Here is a 17,815-nt window from a genome sequence, read left to right as displayed (position 1 = left end):
GGCAAGTATGGCCAACAAACCTGGCAGTAAATCTTCTTTGCATTGATTTTGGATGCCCAAAGTTCTTTGCCATTCAGTCAAAATGGCACTTTACATGATCCTGGTGTGCTGTAAGGTGAACTGGTCCACCTAAACTCCAGGAAAGCTCCAAGGTCGGACCAGATTCCTCTCTCTGGGCCCTCACTAAAACAATATTCAAGATTTGAAACTGTGTCAACACTCAAAGATGGAAAAATAAGGATTCTGAGCTTCATGGCTTGCATCTACTGCTTCTCCGCGTCCCTTTTAGTTTTGAGTCAGCTTTCAGTGCTGTCACAGGTTCTTAAGCATTGGCACAGTAATTCTCTAAATTCTGTTAATCCAAGGTGAATGAGTTTGGCTAGATCTTGATCTATTCCACGTTTAAACACCACTCTTTACTCCTCCTGTGTCAGTGACCAGTGACTGGACCCAAGGGAATGGCCTAAGTTGTGTCAGAGCAGGTTTAGGTTGCATCTCAGAAAAAGGTTCTTCCTGCAGAGGGTGGTTGGGCACTGAACAGGCTCCCCAGGGCAGTGGTCACAGCACCAAGGCTGCCAGAGCTCCAGGAGTGTTTGGATGATCCTCTGGGGCATGTGGTGTGACTCTTGGGGATGGTCCTGTGCAGAGCTGAGGGTTGGACTTGATGGTCCTTATGGGTCCCTTCCAGCTCAGCAGATTCTGTGATTCTTTTAAGTACTGCAGAAGAATTAGTTACAGAAAGTGTGTTCTCTGTTCAGTGAGACCCTTGGTTTACGCCCTGCTGTGTCTGTGTGTCCGCAGTCAGCAACACGCGGTTCATCGCGGCGGTGATTGAGCGCCACGCGCACAGCCCCGAGCGCCGGCGACGCTACTGGGGCCGATCCGGCACCGAGAGCGACCACGGTAAGGCCTTGGATCACTGCCCTGGCCCCACAGAAATCACTGGGGTGACCTGGGTTCCTTCAGGTGTCTGGCACATTGCAGATAAGGCAGCCAAAACTCAAACCAAACAAAAACCATTCTGCTGTGTTGCTTCACGGTTAAACAGTTCTGACATTTGGTCTGTTCAGCCCAGGGAAGAGAAGGTTCTGTGAAGATCTCACAGCACCTTCCAGTATCTGAAGGGGCTACAGGGAAGCTGGAGAGGGAACCTTTATCAGGAACTGTAGTGACAGGACAAGGGATGGGATATTAGAGAGAAATCGTTCTCTATGAGGGTGGTGAGGCCCTGGCACAGGTTGGACAGAGAAGCTGTGGCTGCCCCATCCCTGGAAATGTCCAAGGCCAGGTTGGACAGGGCTTGGAGCAACCTGGACTAGTGGAAGGTGTCCCTGCCCATGTCAGGGAATTGGAACAAGATGAGCTTTAAGGTCCCTTCCAACCCAAATCATTCCATAATTAGATCTTCCAGCACCTTTAAGCAAATACTGATCACCGTTAGGTTCAGGGAGTTTGGGTATGTCCCTGCTGCCCTGAGACTAAGTCTCTTTAAATCTGGAAAGCTGTTAGAAGGGTGTAATGCTGTTGACTCATGAGGAGGCTTAACAGAAATTAAGAGGGGGGTTAGACAAGTCTGCACAGCTGTCACCTCTAGCTGGGAGCCTTAGTGGCTGGGTATGTGACAGCAGACCTGTTCCAGTATTAAACAGTGGTTGCACTAATGGAATTGCTGAGGGACAGGAAACCCAAAGGCCAAAGCCTTGGAATGTGGATGAACAGATGTCTGTGAGCCAATCTTGCTGTAGGAGGAATTACCCTGGATTTGGGGCCAGATTACCTGTTCTGAGGCAGATTTGCCAGATTAATGCTCCCTTTGCTCTATTTCTTGCAGTCCTAGGAAATCCTTCCCATCTTTTAGTCCTCCTGTCAGGGTCAGCAGGGGAACTGTCCTACCTCCATCTGAAATGTGCGCCGCTATTTTTAGTTCCTGTAATTCCATCTTCTTCAAAGGGCTGCCCAGTCTCCTTCCCCAATTCCTCCCTGCCAGTTAGAAGCCATGACTCAGAGCATGGGAAATGAGAGCCAGCTTTGGGTGCTCAGCCTGCTATTTTTAACACACTTCTTTTAGGTGTCTCCAGCTGAAAACCTGACCAAGATGCTCAGAAGCACCAGTGGTTCCTCAGTTTTTGAGAAGGATTATTTTTCTGTTTAAAGCAAGATATATTTCTGTTTAAATTGCACTTGTGTTTCTCCATTTAGAGATACTGAGGTGGATTTGTTTGTACTGCAGGCTGGAAATGGCTGGTTTTAGTGATAAATCCAAATCTCCCAGTAACTTGAAGCACCTGTTTCAAAGGAGAGGGACCTGTTAGGAAACAGTTTCCTGGCTGAGCCTGCAAGGGTTAGCTGTTAGCTGCCTTTCCAGTGACATCATTTCCTTAGGATATCCCAGGGAATGGATATTTCACCACTCCTGATCTGTTTCTTTTAACTTTTTAGACTCCAGTAGCAGATATTTTAGCCAAAAGAGAGCCCTGAGTTAATTGCACCACATGCATGAGTTCAGCAGGAAGCGTCAGTACAGTTTGGCTTAATGGACTTGCTGTTTGAAACCCTTCCCAGGAGGATTCCATAGATTTCCTTAAGTATGGAAAGCTCCCCAGCATTAAACACACGTGCTTGGATTTTGCCAACAGACCCTCACTGGTGAAAGGTGCTCTCATTCTTTTAAAAATTAAATACTAAGATTATAAAACACAATGACGTGAAGAGATTCTGCTGCTTCCAGATACAATAACTGGTAATCCAGGACAGGTGTAGATGGTAGGAACAGAGGTATGTGGGAGTGGATCCCACTTATTTCTTGTCTGTTTAAAAATCCAGGTAATATCTAACAGATTTTTTTGGGGTCATATCTTATGTTTTGGTTTTGAAATCGGTGCCAACAATTCTGCTGTAACAAACTGCTGAACACATGGTTCTTGTTACTGTTTGGGGTGGCACAGACCCAAAGTTTATAACCAAAGATGGTGGCAGGGAAAGGGACCCATTATAGACTTACAGAAGGGGAAGGTTTTGTTTTTGTTTTTCTGTTTATTAAGGAAAGTAGTTTTATTCTCTCTGTAAAGCACTCTGTGTCTGGTTCCATGAAGGGTGCAGCAGTCAGACCTTTTAGTCTTGCTTTTAACCCTCCGTGCTGCCGATTCATTTCCTTAGGCTACAGCACGATGAGCCCTCAGGAGGACAGCGAGAACCCTCCGTGCAACAACGACCCGCTGTCGGCCGGCGTTGACGTCGGGAACCACGACGAAGACCTGGACCTGGACACCCCCCCTCAGACAGCCGCCCTGCTGAGCCACAAGTTCCACCACTACCGGTTGCACCACCCAACCCTCCACCACAGCCACCACCTGCAGGCTGCGGTCACGGTACACACTGTGGATGCTGAGTGCTGATGGCCGACGGCACGAGGGACAGGACCGCTGAGCAGCTCGGGGGCTGTGCTGCTCCCCTGGGACAACTTCACTGACTTCCCCAGTAAACTTAGGCATCAAAGCTTTACATTTTTATAAATGTAAGGTTGGCTCTGAACTGGAGACGTGCTTGATGAATGGACCTGCCAAAACATTGAATGGAATGGAGCAGGAGGCACGTTAGACCTCCAGGAGCGGGGCTGTGAGTTTATACAGCAGCTGGAGCTTTGTGCTGAGCCAAGAGGAGAGAGAGAGCGCTTAAAAGAGCCAGAGATGATTTGGTTTCCTTAACTGGAAGAGCAGAAATCTGTGCAGCTGAAGGCTACAGAAGTGCCAGACAGAGCGGGGGGAGGGCTGTTGGTTTCTCTGCGCGTGGAAAGTTCCCTGCTCCGACATTGCTGTATGGAACCTGGGACAATGCATCTCAAGATTTTTAAGTAAAGGATTATTTTTCTACTATTTATTGAACTTCAAACTTTGGGGGGAGGGAGGGGAGAAACCTGTTAGCAATTCTCAACAAGCACCACATGCATCCTGTGATGGTGAAGTGGTTCTTCTAAAGGAGACACATCTGTTCCTTATTAGCTGATGTTCATCCAGTGCCCCACTCTGCAATGGGAAAATGAAGAAGTCCTTTCTGACTCGGTGTTTACATTAGGAATGCTTTCTTTTCCACAATGGTTTTCTGTAAATATTCCAACCTGATTCTTATTACAGTATTGTCTTCCAATTTGCAGAGGAGAAATCCTGTACTCCATAACTAAAATTCTGAGAGTTCTGCCCATAAATCTCTCCAGCTTTACCTCTTTGATCATCCTTAAAGGATTCCTGTGTGGAAGTAATAAAGAATTTATTTAGCATTAGTTGCCAGATAATCCCAGATGGAATCTGTGCCATTCTCCTGTTTCTTTAGGACACTGTTGAGACCAGAAGTAGGGATAAACCAGTGTTTTGTAAAACTTGGGTTACTGTGGAAGAAATCTTGAAATCATCATGAGAAGCTGCTGCTGTTTGTCTGGAATTTTAACATTGCTTGGTAATTCAAACAAAGATTAATCAATGTCTACAACACAGGGCATCGTAATTATGAATTAGTTTGAAATCAGTGTTGTATTTTAGATTCACATTTTGTGATTATGAGGATATAAAAACACTCTTGCACTGTGCATATGATAAACATCCATTTATATGTAGGGTTTTTTTAAAAATCACTTGTTTTAATTAATATGGTACTTAATACTGTATTATGTAAAAATTGGTTCTTAAACAGTACAGTAAAATAACTATATGTGTGATACCAGGATACCCCTTTATACTATGTATAAAATTAAAATCTCTAGTGAAATAAACTGTATATAAAGTATAGATCTGTGAATAGTGGCTACATGGAAATGATTCTGTCTCAGTTTCCTTTTCTGGCTGAAAAAGTGCTGTAACAGGACTGAAAATTCACTCAGGTTCCTCTACTTTTGCCAACAGCCTTGAGAGATCTAAACTTTACATATAAATGACAATATCGATGTAAGTTTTAAAGCCTTTTTTTTTTAGCTTGTTGGTCATTATTTGGGAAGCTAACATTTCTGGAAGTGGTCAGCCACTGCACAGACTCACCAAAGCCAAGAATTTCAGGGTTTTCTTTTCTTATCTGCTCCTGAAAGCTCCGTGGCTCTGGATTTGCCATTCTGTGTTTGTGTAGGATTAGGTGGAGGCTTTTTGCTGACCAGGCAGCTGCAGAAATCTATTGAGCTCTGCTTTGTGCTTTCAGAGCTCTGCATCTGATGTCCTGTGTGTCAGTCTCTAGACCCAGCTTGCTAGAATTTCTAATTTTATGTCCAAAATCATCCTGGATGGTGGATAGTGAACAAAGTGGCTGTTTTGTCAGGTTTGCCTTCAGAAGAAAATGCGTGATTTTAATCTTGCTGCTAGACAAAGAACAACAAACACAGCCAGGATGCAGAATGTTTAAGCATGAGGGGAAAGTTGCTTTCAGCATAGAAACTGTTCACCTCTGAGTTTTAATAAGAGTTTGAGTGAAACATCAAACAAGATGCTTTGTGGATTCTTTTTGTCCTCTAGAACTCATAAAGTTGTTCTCACTAAAATTCAGGCATAAATCAGGGAAGTTCTAGCAAGGACATTATTTGTTCAGCTCTGTGAACCACAGGAGGTGGAATTCAGCCCAAAGCTGTTCCCACACCACAGAAGTGTCTGTGGCAGGTGAAGCCCAATTAAGTTATATTTTGCCCATCTACAGACAGATGAAGGAGTTTCACTCTGCAGATGAAGTTCTTGAACTTGAGTATTTGCTCCCCAGTTGGAATTTGTCATGCACAGAAAATACAAACTGAGAGAAAGAAGAACACACCTTTGGCTTGGTCTGTTCCAGTGCTGATGTTGATTCCAACCAGGTAAGTCTGTGGAGCACATTCACAGTGAGAACCAGGTCATTAAGTCCAGCTCTAATTAAACTGCACTGTTAAATGTATGTGTACAACCTGTGTTTGTTCATCCACACTGGCATATTCTCTGCTATGTTTTCTAGTGGGACAAATAATTTTTGACTGAAATGTATCAAATATTATCAATAAGGATGGACTTGGTGATCCTTGTGGGTCCCTTCCAACTCAGAATATTCTGTGACTCTGTACATTGGAAAATGGCATAATATTAATTACTTTAGCTACAATACTGTATCAGTGGAGATATTTTTTGGTGGTTCTTCACACTCCATGCCAGCAGAAGGTGCTTGCAGGGTTCTGTTTCAGCTCTGCCAGAAATGCAGCAGGTTGCAGAACCTCTTGGAAGTCACAGCAATAAATCCCCACTTTCTTTTCCCTTAAAAGTTTTTCTGGAGCTGCTCCTTGCTGCTCTTTGGTCACTTTTCCCCTAGGACATACAAACTTGATCTGACGGGTCTGACAACTCTGCTTAAACTTGAAGGTCATGAGAAGACCCAAAGCTTTTGCTGTTAAAGAGTAATTACAGGGAAAACTGATTTAGAGGAGTGCCAAATCCCAGCTCCAAATGCTGACAGCTGACCTTGTCCCAGCAGGAATGTTGGGAAAGATATGATTGTCGATTTAAACCAAAACCTGATAATGGGTGTAATTAGTGTTATAAGAAGCTGCATGATAGCTCTTCATTTTTATTGCCTGTGTTGCTGCCATGGCCTTCCCTCCCCATCATTATTTTACTGTGTTGACTGAGGAGCAAGATCATAAAACAAGCAGTTAAACCCTGAATCCTCCTTCCCTATAACTGTTCAGATTTTATAACCATTAATTTTCCACTTATTTCATTTTTGCAGCATAGATGTAATAATTTCTTGTAGGTTTTCTTTCATTCTTGTTGAAAAAAAGGTTCTTTTGAAATGAAAACAAGAATTGCCTTTGATTTGTGTTCATTAATGTTAAATTGACTCAATGCTTTCAGTATTTGAGCACTGAAAGTGTATTGATTTTTCCCATATCCAAGTAAACTGCTGCCTGCCCGTGGAGAAGCTGTTTATATGGGCAGAATACATTGCTTGGAAATGGATTGAGAGGATTTGATCATTTGAGATGATTTTTTATTTGTTTATGCCCTTGCCTGGATAAAAAGTGTGATTTGGAAAGATGAGTCTGTTACAAATTGCCCATGAACATTTTATAAGGCCACTTAAGCCATGAAATATTATCTTTACCCTTGCCCTTGGCAAGGAGAGAGAAGATGGATAAGAATTCAGGAGAGGTTCACATGCAGCAAGAGTTGTGACTATAACTGGTCAAAAGGAGATCTCGGGCTTTCAAAGGCTTTATTCTGTAAAGTGACCCAGAAATGGGGATGAGGAGAGAAAGTGCATTTGTCAGAGGACAAATTATGAGAGTAAACTGGCAGCAAATATGGAAAAGGGAGAAAAAAATAGGATGCAAAAGTCCTGGATCAAGTTAAGAGAGTGCAGGTAATCCAAAAGGCTGTTTGCAAGTGCAAAGATTAATTTGCAGTGTTCATAGCTCTTGGCTAGCCATTTAATTTGTTTTTAAAAGAGAATTCCAGCTATGGCTGGGGTTTTCAAAGGAGCCTGCACTGGGCTGTCAGTGATGTTTGGAATATTAATTCCCACAGCAGTTAACTCGGTAACTGTTGCGTTGTTTTGCTGTACAAACCCCCCCTTTGCCAGGCACCCAAACTGTGAGAAGGGAACATAAGTGCCATGGAATATTTCATATCCCTTATTTGCAGCCCTCTGGCGTGATGCGAGGTAATTATTTTCTCTGCTTTGTGCTTGAACTGAGTCACGGAAGGACCTTGGCCCAGAAGGGCTGGTGTTCCTGAAGCCAAGGCTGCAGTGGAATTTTGACACTCAAGTCCAAGAGTGAAGTCCTCCAAGCCCTGCCTCGTTAGTGAGGTGCCAAACACAACTGCTGTGGGTGCCAGAGCCTGCGCAGAACTGGTTCCACCTCGGGAGAAGAGCCCCATGGAACGGTGGATACCACTCTGGATACCACTTTGGCTTGAGCAGAACAGAAGCAGGAATTTGATGGCAGAAGTGGAACGTCTTAGATCTGGAAGTTTCTGCCTTCAGCTCAGAGTGGCCTCATCTAAATGCTGTGGGAAAATTCACTGTTATCCCTGGGCTGGTTTCCTTGGTGGCAGCAGTGGATGGGATCGCTCTGGGAACTGGGAGCCGTCAGGAACAATCCTGCTTGGCTCTGGTTTATTGTCAATTTTTATTGGTGACACTGGCAATTGCACCACGTCCCTGGAGCAAGTGCTCTCCGCTGTGATTGTCTCTGATGGAACAACAGGATTGACAGCAGGGAAGAGAAACTGCTGACCAAAGAGCCAGGGCAGGAACCTTATACCTCACCCCTCACCTGGCAGGAGTGCAACAGCTGCTCCACAAAGGGAACCTTGGCCTCCAAAAATGTTGAGTCAGGAGTTTTCACCAGCAGTTTGCATGAAAAAAGGTATAGAATCACAGGAGATGCTGAGTTGGAAGGGACCTACACGGATCATCGAGTCCAACCCTCAGCCCTGCACAGGACCATCCCCAAGAGTCACACCAGCTGCCCCAATGTATCATTCAAATGCTCATTGAGCTCTGGCAGCCTTGGTGCTGTGACCACTGCCCTGGGGAGCCTGTTCAGTGCCCAACCACCCTCTGGGGGAAGAACCTTTTTCTAAGATCCAACCTAAACCTGCCCTGACACAACTTAGGCCATTCCCTGGGGTCCTGTCCCTCGTCCCCACAGAGAACACAGAAAGGGGTTTGCCACATCCTTATAAAGCTGATGGTCTGTCTCTCCTCTAAACCCAGGCACTGTTGCACCACTTGAACAACTCGCTCAGACTGCCAAGTATTTCCAGTTTGGCCAACACTGATGGATTTTACTAATTTTAAAACTCTTCCACTGCACTCAGAGGTAATGAAACCAGGCAGACACCCCAAGATGAGCTGGCACTGAGAACAGGAAACTGGGAATGCAGTCAAATAGTTTTAATACACTTATTTTCACTTTTCCAGCATTCTGACACTTTGATTCCTTTGCTCCCAATATCAGTTCTCTTGGCATAATGTATGCAAATCACATGCAACTGGGTGAGATTAAAGGTTGAGTAATTAAACAGCATTATCTAATTGCTCCAAATAATAATAACCTCGTTAAGTGTGTTTATTTCCATTGCAGCAGAACCAAGGAAATCTCCAAAAACAAGGCAAAATAGGTTGCTGCCATAACCTCAGCCAGGAAACCTGGAAAACAGGAAGGGGATGGATTTATTTTGCTCCCATGAACATGGAAAAGTCAGACACTTCAGTGAGTGTTTTTATGGCAAAAAGGCATATTGGATGACAGTCTCTATGGAAACCTTTTTATAACTGAAGGGCAGAACATTTGAAAATCTCATATATTTTTTGGGAAGGTTTCACTTGCATTCCCTCCTTTAGGCCAGTTTTCCATATTTAACAAGTTTTTCCGTATTTAATAAGTTACAGCATTTTTAAGGACAAAACATTGTGGGGGTGTTTGAAATTCCAACCTCTGCTGGCAGGGATAAATCATGTACTGGTTTATCTTATCCAAATTAATTGCTGTTCACTCCCAGGACATCCCAGCTACTCGGTTTTCACAGCAAATTTTCTCCAAGTTTATAATTAGCCAGATCCAAGGAGTTGTAAATGAGATGGTAATTGAGATGTATTTATTTACCCTAAGGAATGCTTTAACCCATTATTATAATTTCCCTATATTTTAATGTGAAATGATTTTACAACTCCCTGTGAACTATCACTATCAGTTTCCATTTCCTAGAAAACTGGCCCTTTTAGGGAATCTGAGACAGAATGGTTTGAAACTACCCTTTGCAGCAGATTATTGGGCTGGCCAATAAAAATACTCTGGGTAGGAATGTGGGGCTGTACTTGCTTTTGCCAGAAATCCAAGGAACATTTTAATTTTTTTGAAATAGCAAAATTGCCAAAGTGCACTTTGTGCCAATAAGTTATGACTAAATTTGAAGTTGAATGAAGAAAAATAAAGCCTATGAGGAAAGAATGGTGATTTAAAGCAGGGAGGGCATTGATTTAGGAGAAAGAACCCAGAGGTTCCCTTAGGCCATTCATTGAAGAGAACTGTACTTAAAATATTTGTTTGATCTCCTTTTCCTTTGTTCTCAGTTGTTATTCAAGAATTTGGCTTCGATTTGTGGTGGTTTGTTTTAATATTTACTCTCATTTTGCTGCCTTTAAATACAACCACAGAGATTTGCTAATGATGCCTTAGGCAACAAAGTTCATAAATTGTACTGCAAAGACCACGAGTCCCAAAATAGCCCATTACCGTATGGCCCAGTGTAATGATTTCCTTGGAACAGTTACTCACTTTGCAAGTTATAGCTCTTACCTCCTCCATCTCTTTATTATTTACTCACAGACCACTGAGTTACAGGATGGAACCTGAGGAGAAGTTCCCAACCAGGCTGTTCCTGAGATAATCCATCATTCCTAACACTTAGGAGCAGTGTTATGGCGAATTAAAAGCCATCAGGTTCCACTTTAAAAGAAAATGTTTGGCTCTGGGCACAGTCACTTGAAGTGTTTTTGTGCCTGTATGGAGGAAAATCGCAGGAGTGAAGAAGCATCCCATGTTTGGGCATGTTACTGCACTATGGAATGGTGCACTGAGATGCCAAATGTATTGAAATTTGTTGGGAAAATGGGCAAAGGAACTTGTTTTGGCACCTCTGGTGTATGCATTTGTGAGATGATTGAGCATCTGGAGGATCATCACCCAACTAATTACTGGTGTTGACAACTGAATCTATATCTGTTGGGTTCATAATTTCAGTGTCTTAATGAAACAAAAGGAGCAGCTGGAGCAGGAAACAGTGGGCACAGTATAAAGAGAATGGGATTGTTTATGTTTTGTTGACATGAAGTGGTGCTGGTAATCCATGATTTTTATGGAATATACAGCAACTGATGGATTCCACACCCTCACTGCAGGAAACACCAATCCATGTGCTTTCAGGTTATATAAAATAGTTTAATTTCTCTTTCATATAAGCAATCACTTACCTTAAGAGCCCACAGATACATTCCCTGTATCTCAAATACATAGGAACATCAGGCTGGGTCTTAGATCCAGCAGATGTTCTCAATTTTTGGCTTTTATTTTATCTGTACAGATCTGAACTTGTTTGTACTTTTGAAGACAAAATCAGAGAATCCCAGACTGGTTTGAGTTGGGAGGGTCCTTAAAGCTCATCTCGTTCCACCCCCTGCCATGGGCAGGGACATCTTCCACTAGACCAACCTGGACAATGATGCCTGACTGCACCTTTAATTCCAAAAGAACATTTGTGACACAACTCTAACATACTCATTCCATAAAAATTTATATATATATACGGCTTTTATGACTTCAAGGCTGCAGAAGCAGGAGGAAATTAATCTTCAGCTTAGAAGAGCTGCAAGAGCAACTGCTGTGGTTAATTAACAAGGAATTTAGTGAATTGAATTAAATTAAATTAAATTACTACAAAGTGGCTTATCTGTGTAACAGCATCAGGTCAGTAGCACAACTAAAGTTACACTTGCTGTTCAGCTGGACTGTTCTATTTTTTCAATAGTGCTTTTTTGCTTTTGCTCTCTCCAGGTACAGTCTTTTTTGTTTTGGAGACCTGCATTTCATCCTAAGTCCCACCACCTCAACATCTTCCTGAAGGTGTTTCCCACTCCTGCAGGTGTAGCAGCACATGGGTGTGTGAGAGGTTCCCTAAGCTGTGTCAGTTCTCACAGCATGGGTTAGCAGGGACTCTTTAACCTGATCAATTTAATTGTATATAAAGTATTTAATTGTGTATAAAGTATTTTACTTTATGGTTTCCCAATTTTGATTGTTCTTATATTTAAAATTATAGTTTAATCCTTCAGGTAGCTTCTTGAGGGTAGTGCAGGTCAAAACAGGGCTGATATTTGGGTTCAAGAGGGAATATTTTATCAGGCCAGTTGGGTATTGGTGCCTGATTTTGGGTGCCATGAGGTGGTGGTGGCTCACCTCCTTCTCCATCTTCATGAGTTACCTCCATGGACAGTGGGAATATCCTGGATATTTCCTGCTCTCTTCACACAGGACTTTATAGCTGCCTTTTAGTGCAGGCAATTCCTTAATTGACTTGTGGAATGTCAACCACCTTTAAACAGAACATAACATGAACATTAGGAGGAGAAACAAATTAATACTTTGACCTACCAAATACAATCTTTTAAAGTATATATCTCTAAGCAAAAAAAAAAAATTACATTTCTTTGAGTATATTTCTTATTTTCTATAGTTTCTCTGAAACTCTACAAATCTACAGTTTTATTTTTGCCATTAACATCAAACTATTCATTTCTGAACTATTTTTTTAGCAATACACTTTATCTTTGGTGACTTTCATTTAGGACCTGCAGCCCATAAAAAAAGACCAAAAAGGGCTTTTGAGAGGGTAATTGCTGTGGGTAGGATTAATGATCAGTGGTGTACAGGTGAAGCAGTGTCCACCTTCAAACTGGAAAAATTAATGGTAAAATTAATTATTCTGCTTTAATTCCTTCCTTAGCTTCACTAAATTTGATGATGTTTGAGTAGATTCGTGATTTGCACTGGAATAGCTTAGTCTGGTTAATATTTTTGAGGAGATAGTTACATGCTTCAGTATTTCTAGGAGAGGAGTATTCCTTTTTGGTGATCCCAGAATAATTTACATCATGTAATTGATGATAAGCTTCAGACAGGATTTGAGGAGACAGTTTATAGCATCTCTGCTTCAATTTCATTGCTTGACCTGAAAATCAGTTTGTAAAGTTACTAGCAGGTATTTCATAGTTTTAAAATGCATATCTTCACCTGAAATTTTTAAAAATAGCAGGTATATGCATATTTTTCAGTCACATTTCTCAAAGAATGGTGACCTATAAAAATCTTGGTTTTCTAAAAATATAAAATTATCTTTATACCAGATCTCACACTAATAATTTGTGATTATAAGTTTTTCTAGTTTTGGTTTCATTTTGAAAGTGAAGCTGATATTGTTCAGGACAGGCTGAATTTAGCAGTTTTCAAATTCTCCTGTGACAAACATATGAACTCTTTACAAATGTCCTGCACACCTCTGATTTCCAAAAGTTCATTAAAAAGAATGCAAATATTGAAAGAGGAGGGACATAACCTGTTAAAAAAATCACGGAAAAGGAATCTCCTGAATAGAAGCTTGTCAGCTGACAATTTTTTTAATAATACACCAAAAAGTACTTTGATCATTGTTTGCTCAGTAGTTCTAAATTAATTTTAGAACTAATGAAGGTCCAAGATACTTCATAGTCTTAACTTGCTTTGTTTTGGGCTAAAGCAATTTCTAAAACCACTTATTTGGTGGAGTTTTTTAATCTGCAACTGATAATCATGTCTTTGAAATGGCACTTTAAAGCTAATCAAGAATTATCCTTCAGAATTAGATTTTTGTGATAAGAACTTAGTCACATGCACTCAATTTAACTCCGCGTTTTTTTCCAATTTCCTTTTTCAGACTTATTATTTTTCAGGTCTGGATTCTCTTTTGCCTGTTCTTTGTCGTCGGCCTCGTGTCTAAAAATGGATACAAGTATTTAAATTGGTTTTATTCCTTTATAGCAATGATGACAACATTAAGATCTAAATTTACTGTGTTGTAAATGGCAAACGAGTAACTGTGCTAAAGGAGAAATGGATTTTCCAATAGAATAACCTATTTTATTTTTTAAAGGGAGTGCTGACTAACATACTGAAATGTTTCTACAGACATAGATGGGAAAACTTATTTTATAGTGATTCCCAGAAATATTGCCCCTCTTTTGGGACATTGGGCTCCTTTTCATCACAGGTCACAGCCCTGTGCCTGCTCAGCCACCAGGACGTGGGGCTGTGCCACACGAGGGGGACTTGGGCCACCAGGTGTTGGTTTACTCATTTGGATGGATTTTAATTAGTTTGGTACGTTTCTGATGAAGAATAAAATTAGGACAAGATCATCTTGGGCCATTGTGCCTCCTGACCTCTAATGGAGCACTTGGGCTCATCTGGGATTAGAAGCTGGACTAGATCTCAGAGGTCTTCTCCAACCTAACTGATTTTGTAGGATCGGCTCAATTTTGTTGTAAATCCATATTTGAGTCCTTCAGGTGGATCAGTACCTAAGGAAGGGTCAGTGATGGGGATTTGGGGAACGATTCCTGCTGGGTGAGGTGACCCAGGTCAAGCCTCAGTGAAGGAGAGGGACAGTGCCCTGGTCTTGGCCTCCATCAGGATGGATCTTAGGGGAATTCCTCTCATAACAGAGCCCCAACATTCCTCCAGAGCACTCGAGTTGTTCCCTAAAATCCATCTGAAGATGTGTTACTGTGGGGGTGGAATGAAGAGAAGGTCCTGGTGGACAACCAGCTGCCCTTGAGCCAGGAGTGTGTCCTGGGGGCCAAGGAGGGCAACAGAATCCTGGAGTGCATTAGGAAGAGCATTGCCAGCAGGTCAGGGAGGTGATCCTGCCCTCTGCTCAGCGCTGTGAGGCACAGATGGAGTGCTGTGTCCAGTTCTGGGCTCCTCAGGACAGCAGGGACGTGGAGCTCCTGGAGCAGATCCAGTGGAGGCTACAGAGATGAAGGGACTGGAGCATGTCTGTGACAAGGAAAAGCTGAGGGAGCTGGGGCTGCTCAGCCTCGAGAGCAGCCACTGAGAGGGGACCTCATTAAATATCTAAAGGGAGGTGTCAGAAGATGAACCAGGCTCTGCTCGGTGGTGCCCAGCAACAGGACAAAGGGCAGGAACTGATGCCCAGGAAGTTCCACCTGGACACGAGGAAGAACTTTGCTGTGCAGTGACTGAGCACTGAACAAATAGTCCAGAGAGGGTGTGGAGTCTCCCTTAGTGGAGATATTCCAGAACCCTCTGGACACAGTCCTGTGCCATGTGCTCTGGGATGACCCTGCTGGAGCAGGGAGGTGGGACCAGACGAGTCACTGTGGTCACTTTCAACCTGACGCATCCTGTGCTTCTGTGAAATTCCCGTTTATCCGCATACACTCCCGGGAGCTCCGTTACAGGCAGCGCCAAGCTCGCCTGGAGCCGCCCCCCGCTACCCCGCGTCCCTCCCTCCTCGGGGGGCCCCGTGGCCCCGGCGGGGGTCGGGCCGGCCCTGCCGGGGTGGGCGGCGGGGGCTTCCTCAGGCTCCCCGGGCGGGGCAGGGCGAGGGCGGCTCCGGCCCCGCGCTCCCCCCGCTCGCTGCAAGATGGCGGCGGGAGCCGAGCGCGGCGCGGGGTTGCCCGCGGAGCCGCCGCCGCTGTGCCCCGAGGAGGTGGCGAGGCGGCTGGAGAGCACCCGCCGCGAGCTCAGCAACCGCCGCAAGATCCTGCTCAGGAACCTGCCGGCCGAGAGCAGCAGCCAGGTACGGCCGGGCTCCCCGCAGCCGGACCGCGGCGCGGGGGAGGGAGCCGCGGGGCTGCCGCTGCTCCCCGCGGGCTCGTGGGCTGCGGGTCGCGCCAGCGCTTCCCGGCGCCGGCTGTGCCGGGGCTTTGTTACCGCCCGTGCCTGCGGGGAGCGGCTCCGGCTCGGGAGCCGCCGCCAAAACCGGAGGGCGACGCCGGGCTGGCCGGGCGCGACCCGCCGGGAAGAGCCGGGTCCGCGCCCCGGGGCATAAGGGAGCGACCCCGCGGGGCTCGGTGTGCGGCGAGCCGGGGGACGGAGCACCTGCGGCCGCCAGGTAGGGCACTGCAGCACGGCCGCTCGCTGTGCGAAAGCGATGCTGAAAACCTTCAAGTCTGGCTTTTTTTTTTTCTTTCTTTCTTTCTTTTTTCTTTTTTTTTCTTCCATTGTGGGGTGAGCCATGTGTAGTCAGGGAAAGCGGTTTTCCGCAGTCTGATGGTGGTTTAGGAAAATTCCGCTCGAATTACTGCTGTCCTACTGCTGTAGGAGAAGATCGCTGAACTCTTCAACCGAGTGCTGTGAGTCAGATGTTGAGGTGATTTAGCTGCACAGTCACTTTACCAGTTCCAAATACACAACTTGATGCACAAGTATATAAAAAAAAAAGTAAGTGCAGCTTTTGTCCTGTCTGCTCCTCCTGTCTCTCCGTGCTCTCTAAAGCACAGGTGGTTTTCCTACCTGCGGGTAAGAGCAGCACGTGCAGACTATCGGTTTCTCCATAACTCCGGGAGAAAGGGACTATTCATCTGGGAGAGAATCTTTCAGCAGTCGGTGTAATCCAACCCACAGTACCCAGCTTGCATTTACTGATGTTTAGTTCTCTGGCTGTGCTGTAGTGTGGTGGTAGGCGGTGAGAGTTTTAGGTTATGACAGTTTTGTTAGGATGTTTTAGGCACCTCTATTTATAGCAACCTAATGACCTGATCAATAGCAAACTCACAACGTGGAGAACCCTGATAATCTTCATCGTCTCTGCAAGAAGCCATTGCGTGTCATGGTGTTGACAGAGAGGACTTACTGATATGTCACCAGATGCTTGCTGTGGATATTCAGGGCAGGATCACTCTGTGACACTCCAGAAGTTCTGTTACTTGCTCCCATTGCGCACAGAAGGTACTTTATGGGTTGGTTAAAGGCACATCTCTCCTGTATGAAAGTCACTGAGTTTGGCATTGCTTGGTCAGACAAAGAAATACCAACATTAAGATCAAATTTGCCAGCCACATGGTTTTCTGGAAGTTTCCTATTTTCTTTTGGTGACTTGAAAGCAGCACTTAGATGTCTTTTTCTACAAATGTAAGGTTCTAATGTTGCCTTGTAGAACAGTACTACCATGTAGAGATCCTGAAAAACAGTTTAAAAGATGTCATTTTAATTTTTAACATTGTTGAGTGACTGGTGTTGGCACATAAAGGCAGAAGAGTTGTGCTGTAGCGAGAAAGTTTCTGTCCTGGAGCGGTTTTGGGAATGAGAGGTATGTTTGTGGTCAGGCATGTTAAGTCTACCTGTGTATTTGGCTGTCATGCATTTCCAAAAATTACCATGAAATTTAACACTTGCTGCAAATTAACACCCTTGGTAAACACTGTTTTGTCTTCTGTTTTCTTCTGGAAATGATTGGTGAGCCAAGTGAAATCAGTGAAACTATTTCTGACCTGGCCAGTTTATTCACCGTCGGGAGGGAGATGAACATGGTTGAAATGCAGCCAAGTCTCCCAGAATAGGTTTTCATAAATGTAACTATTCATCTCTAATCCTTGGGGTGTTGGCTTTGCTGCCATTCGTTGTTGTTATGTAAAAAGTAAGGCCAAGATTTACCAGAATAGTTTTCAAGTGAGAAATTACTGTTCTGCTGATAGAGATTGGTGTAGATACTCAGTTTTGTAAGAAAAAACCCATGCTTTTTATCATATAAAATTATATAACAAATAAACTCCTCTGCCAGTTGTAGCTACATATTAACTTTATTTATTACTGTACTTACAATCCTCAATTAGCTTTGGAGTTCCGCCCGTGTTAAACTGAATGAAAAAAAATCTTAAGGCCATGGAAGAAATGTACCTTAGCAGTGAAGTTTCTGACCCAGAAACAGGGTTCCACAGGTTTGTAATCTTAGAAACCAAAGAGAGAGATCTCGAAGTGTCAGAAGTGTTCAGTGCTTTAGGTGCAGGTGACTTGTTGAGGGACAGAGGTTGCCCATGTTTAAGTCTTGGCAAGTGGGATTTCTCCCTGAATGCATTTGGCAACATGTATGTTCCTAAGAAAATCCTGAGGAAGGACAGCCTGAAGAAAGCACTTTGCAGTCTGTCACACTACTAAGTCAGTCAGTGTTCCCTTAGGAGCTATGAGTGTCAGTATGGAACAAATCCAAAGGGAGAACAAATTAAGTCTAACTATGTCAAGAGCATTCTTCATTGGGCTTTA

At 43.9% G+C, this 17,815-nt stretch overlaps 2 protein-coding genes and 1 long non-coding RNA gene across 5 annotated transcripts in view; 2 read left to right on the top strand and 1 right to left on the bottom strand.

Annotated features, from left to right (window-relative positions):
- Positions 1-4,776, top strand: part of CACHD1 (cache domain containing 1) — a 94,767-nt gene extending 89,991 nt beyond the window's left edge. For all 3 annotated transcript variants that reach the window (XM_027651812.1, XM_027651813.1, XM_027651814.1), the window contains 2 exons: positions 802-903; positions 3,157-4,776. In XM_027651812.1, coding sequence (XP_027507613.1) covers positions 802-903; positions 3,157-3,395 — 341 coding nt within the window. In that variant the 3' untranslated portion in view covers positions 3,396-4,776. The remainder of the gene's footprint in view (positions 1-801; positions 904-3,156) is intronic.
- Positions 3,852-14,549, bottom strand: LOC113951159. Its single transcript, XR_003529061.1, has 4 exons — positions 14,110-14,549; positions 11,954-12,089; positions 9,054-9,147; positions 3,852-5,827 (listed from the first exon to the last, which is right to left on the bottom strand). It is a non-coding gene; the product is annotated as an uncharacterized LOC113951159 (long non-coding RNA).
- A 629-nt stretch (positions 14,550-15,178) lies between these two features.
- RAVER2 (ribonucleoprotein, PTB binding 2) overlaps positions 15,179-17,815 on the top strand; it is a 28,188-nt gene continuing 25,551 nt past the window's right edge. The window contains exon 1 of the mRNA XM_027651816.1: positions 15,179-15,353. Within this exon, the coding sequence (XP_027507617.1) occupies positions 15,198-15,353 (156 nt within the window). The 5' untranslated portion in view covers positions 15,179-15,197. The remainder of the gene's footprint in view (positions 15,354-17,815) is intronic.

Source organism: Corapipo altera, unplaced genomic scaffold, assembly GCF_003945725.1.
Source record: "Corapipo altera isolate COAL_440 unplaced genomic scaffold, ASM394572v1 57, whole genome shotgun sequence".
Taxonomy (NCBI): Eukaryota; Metazoa; Chordata; class Aves; order Passeriformes; family Pipridae; genus Corapipo; species Corapipo altera.
This window is presented reverse-complemented; position numbering and strand designations above follow the sequence as displayed.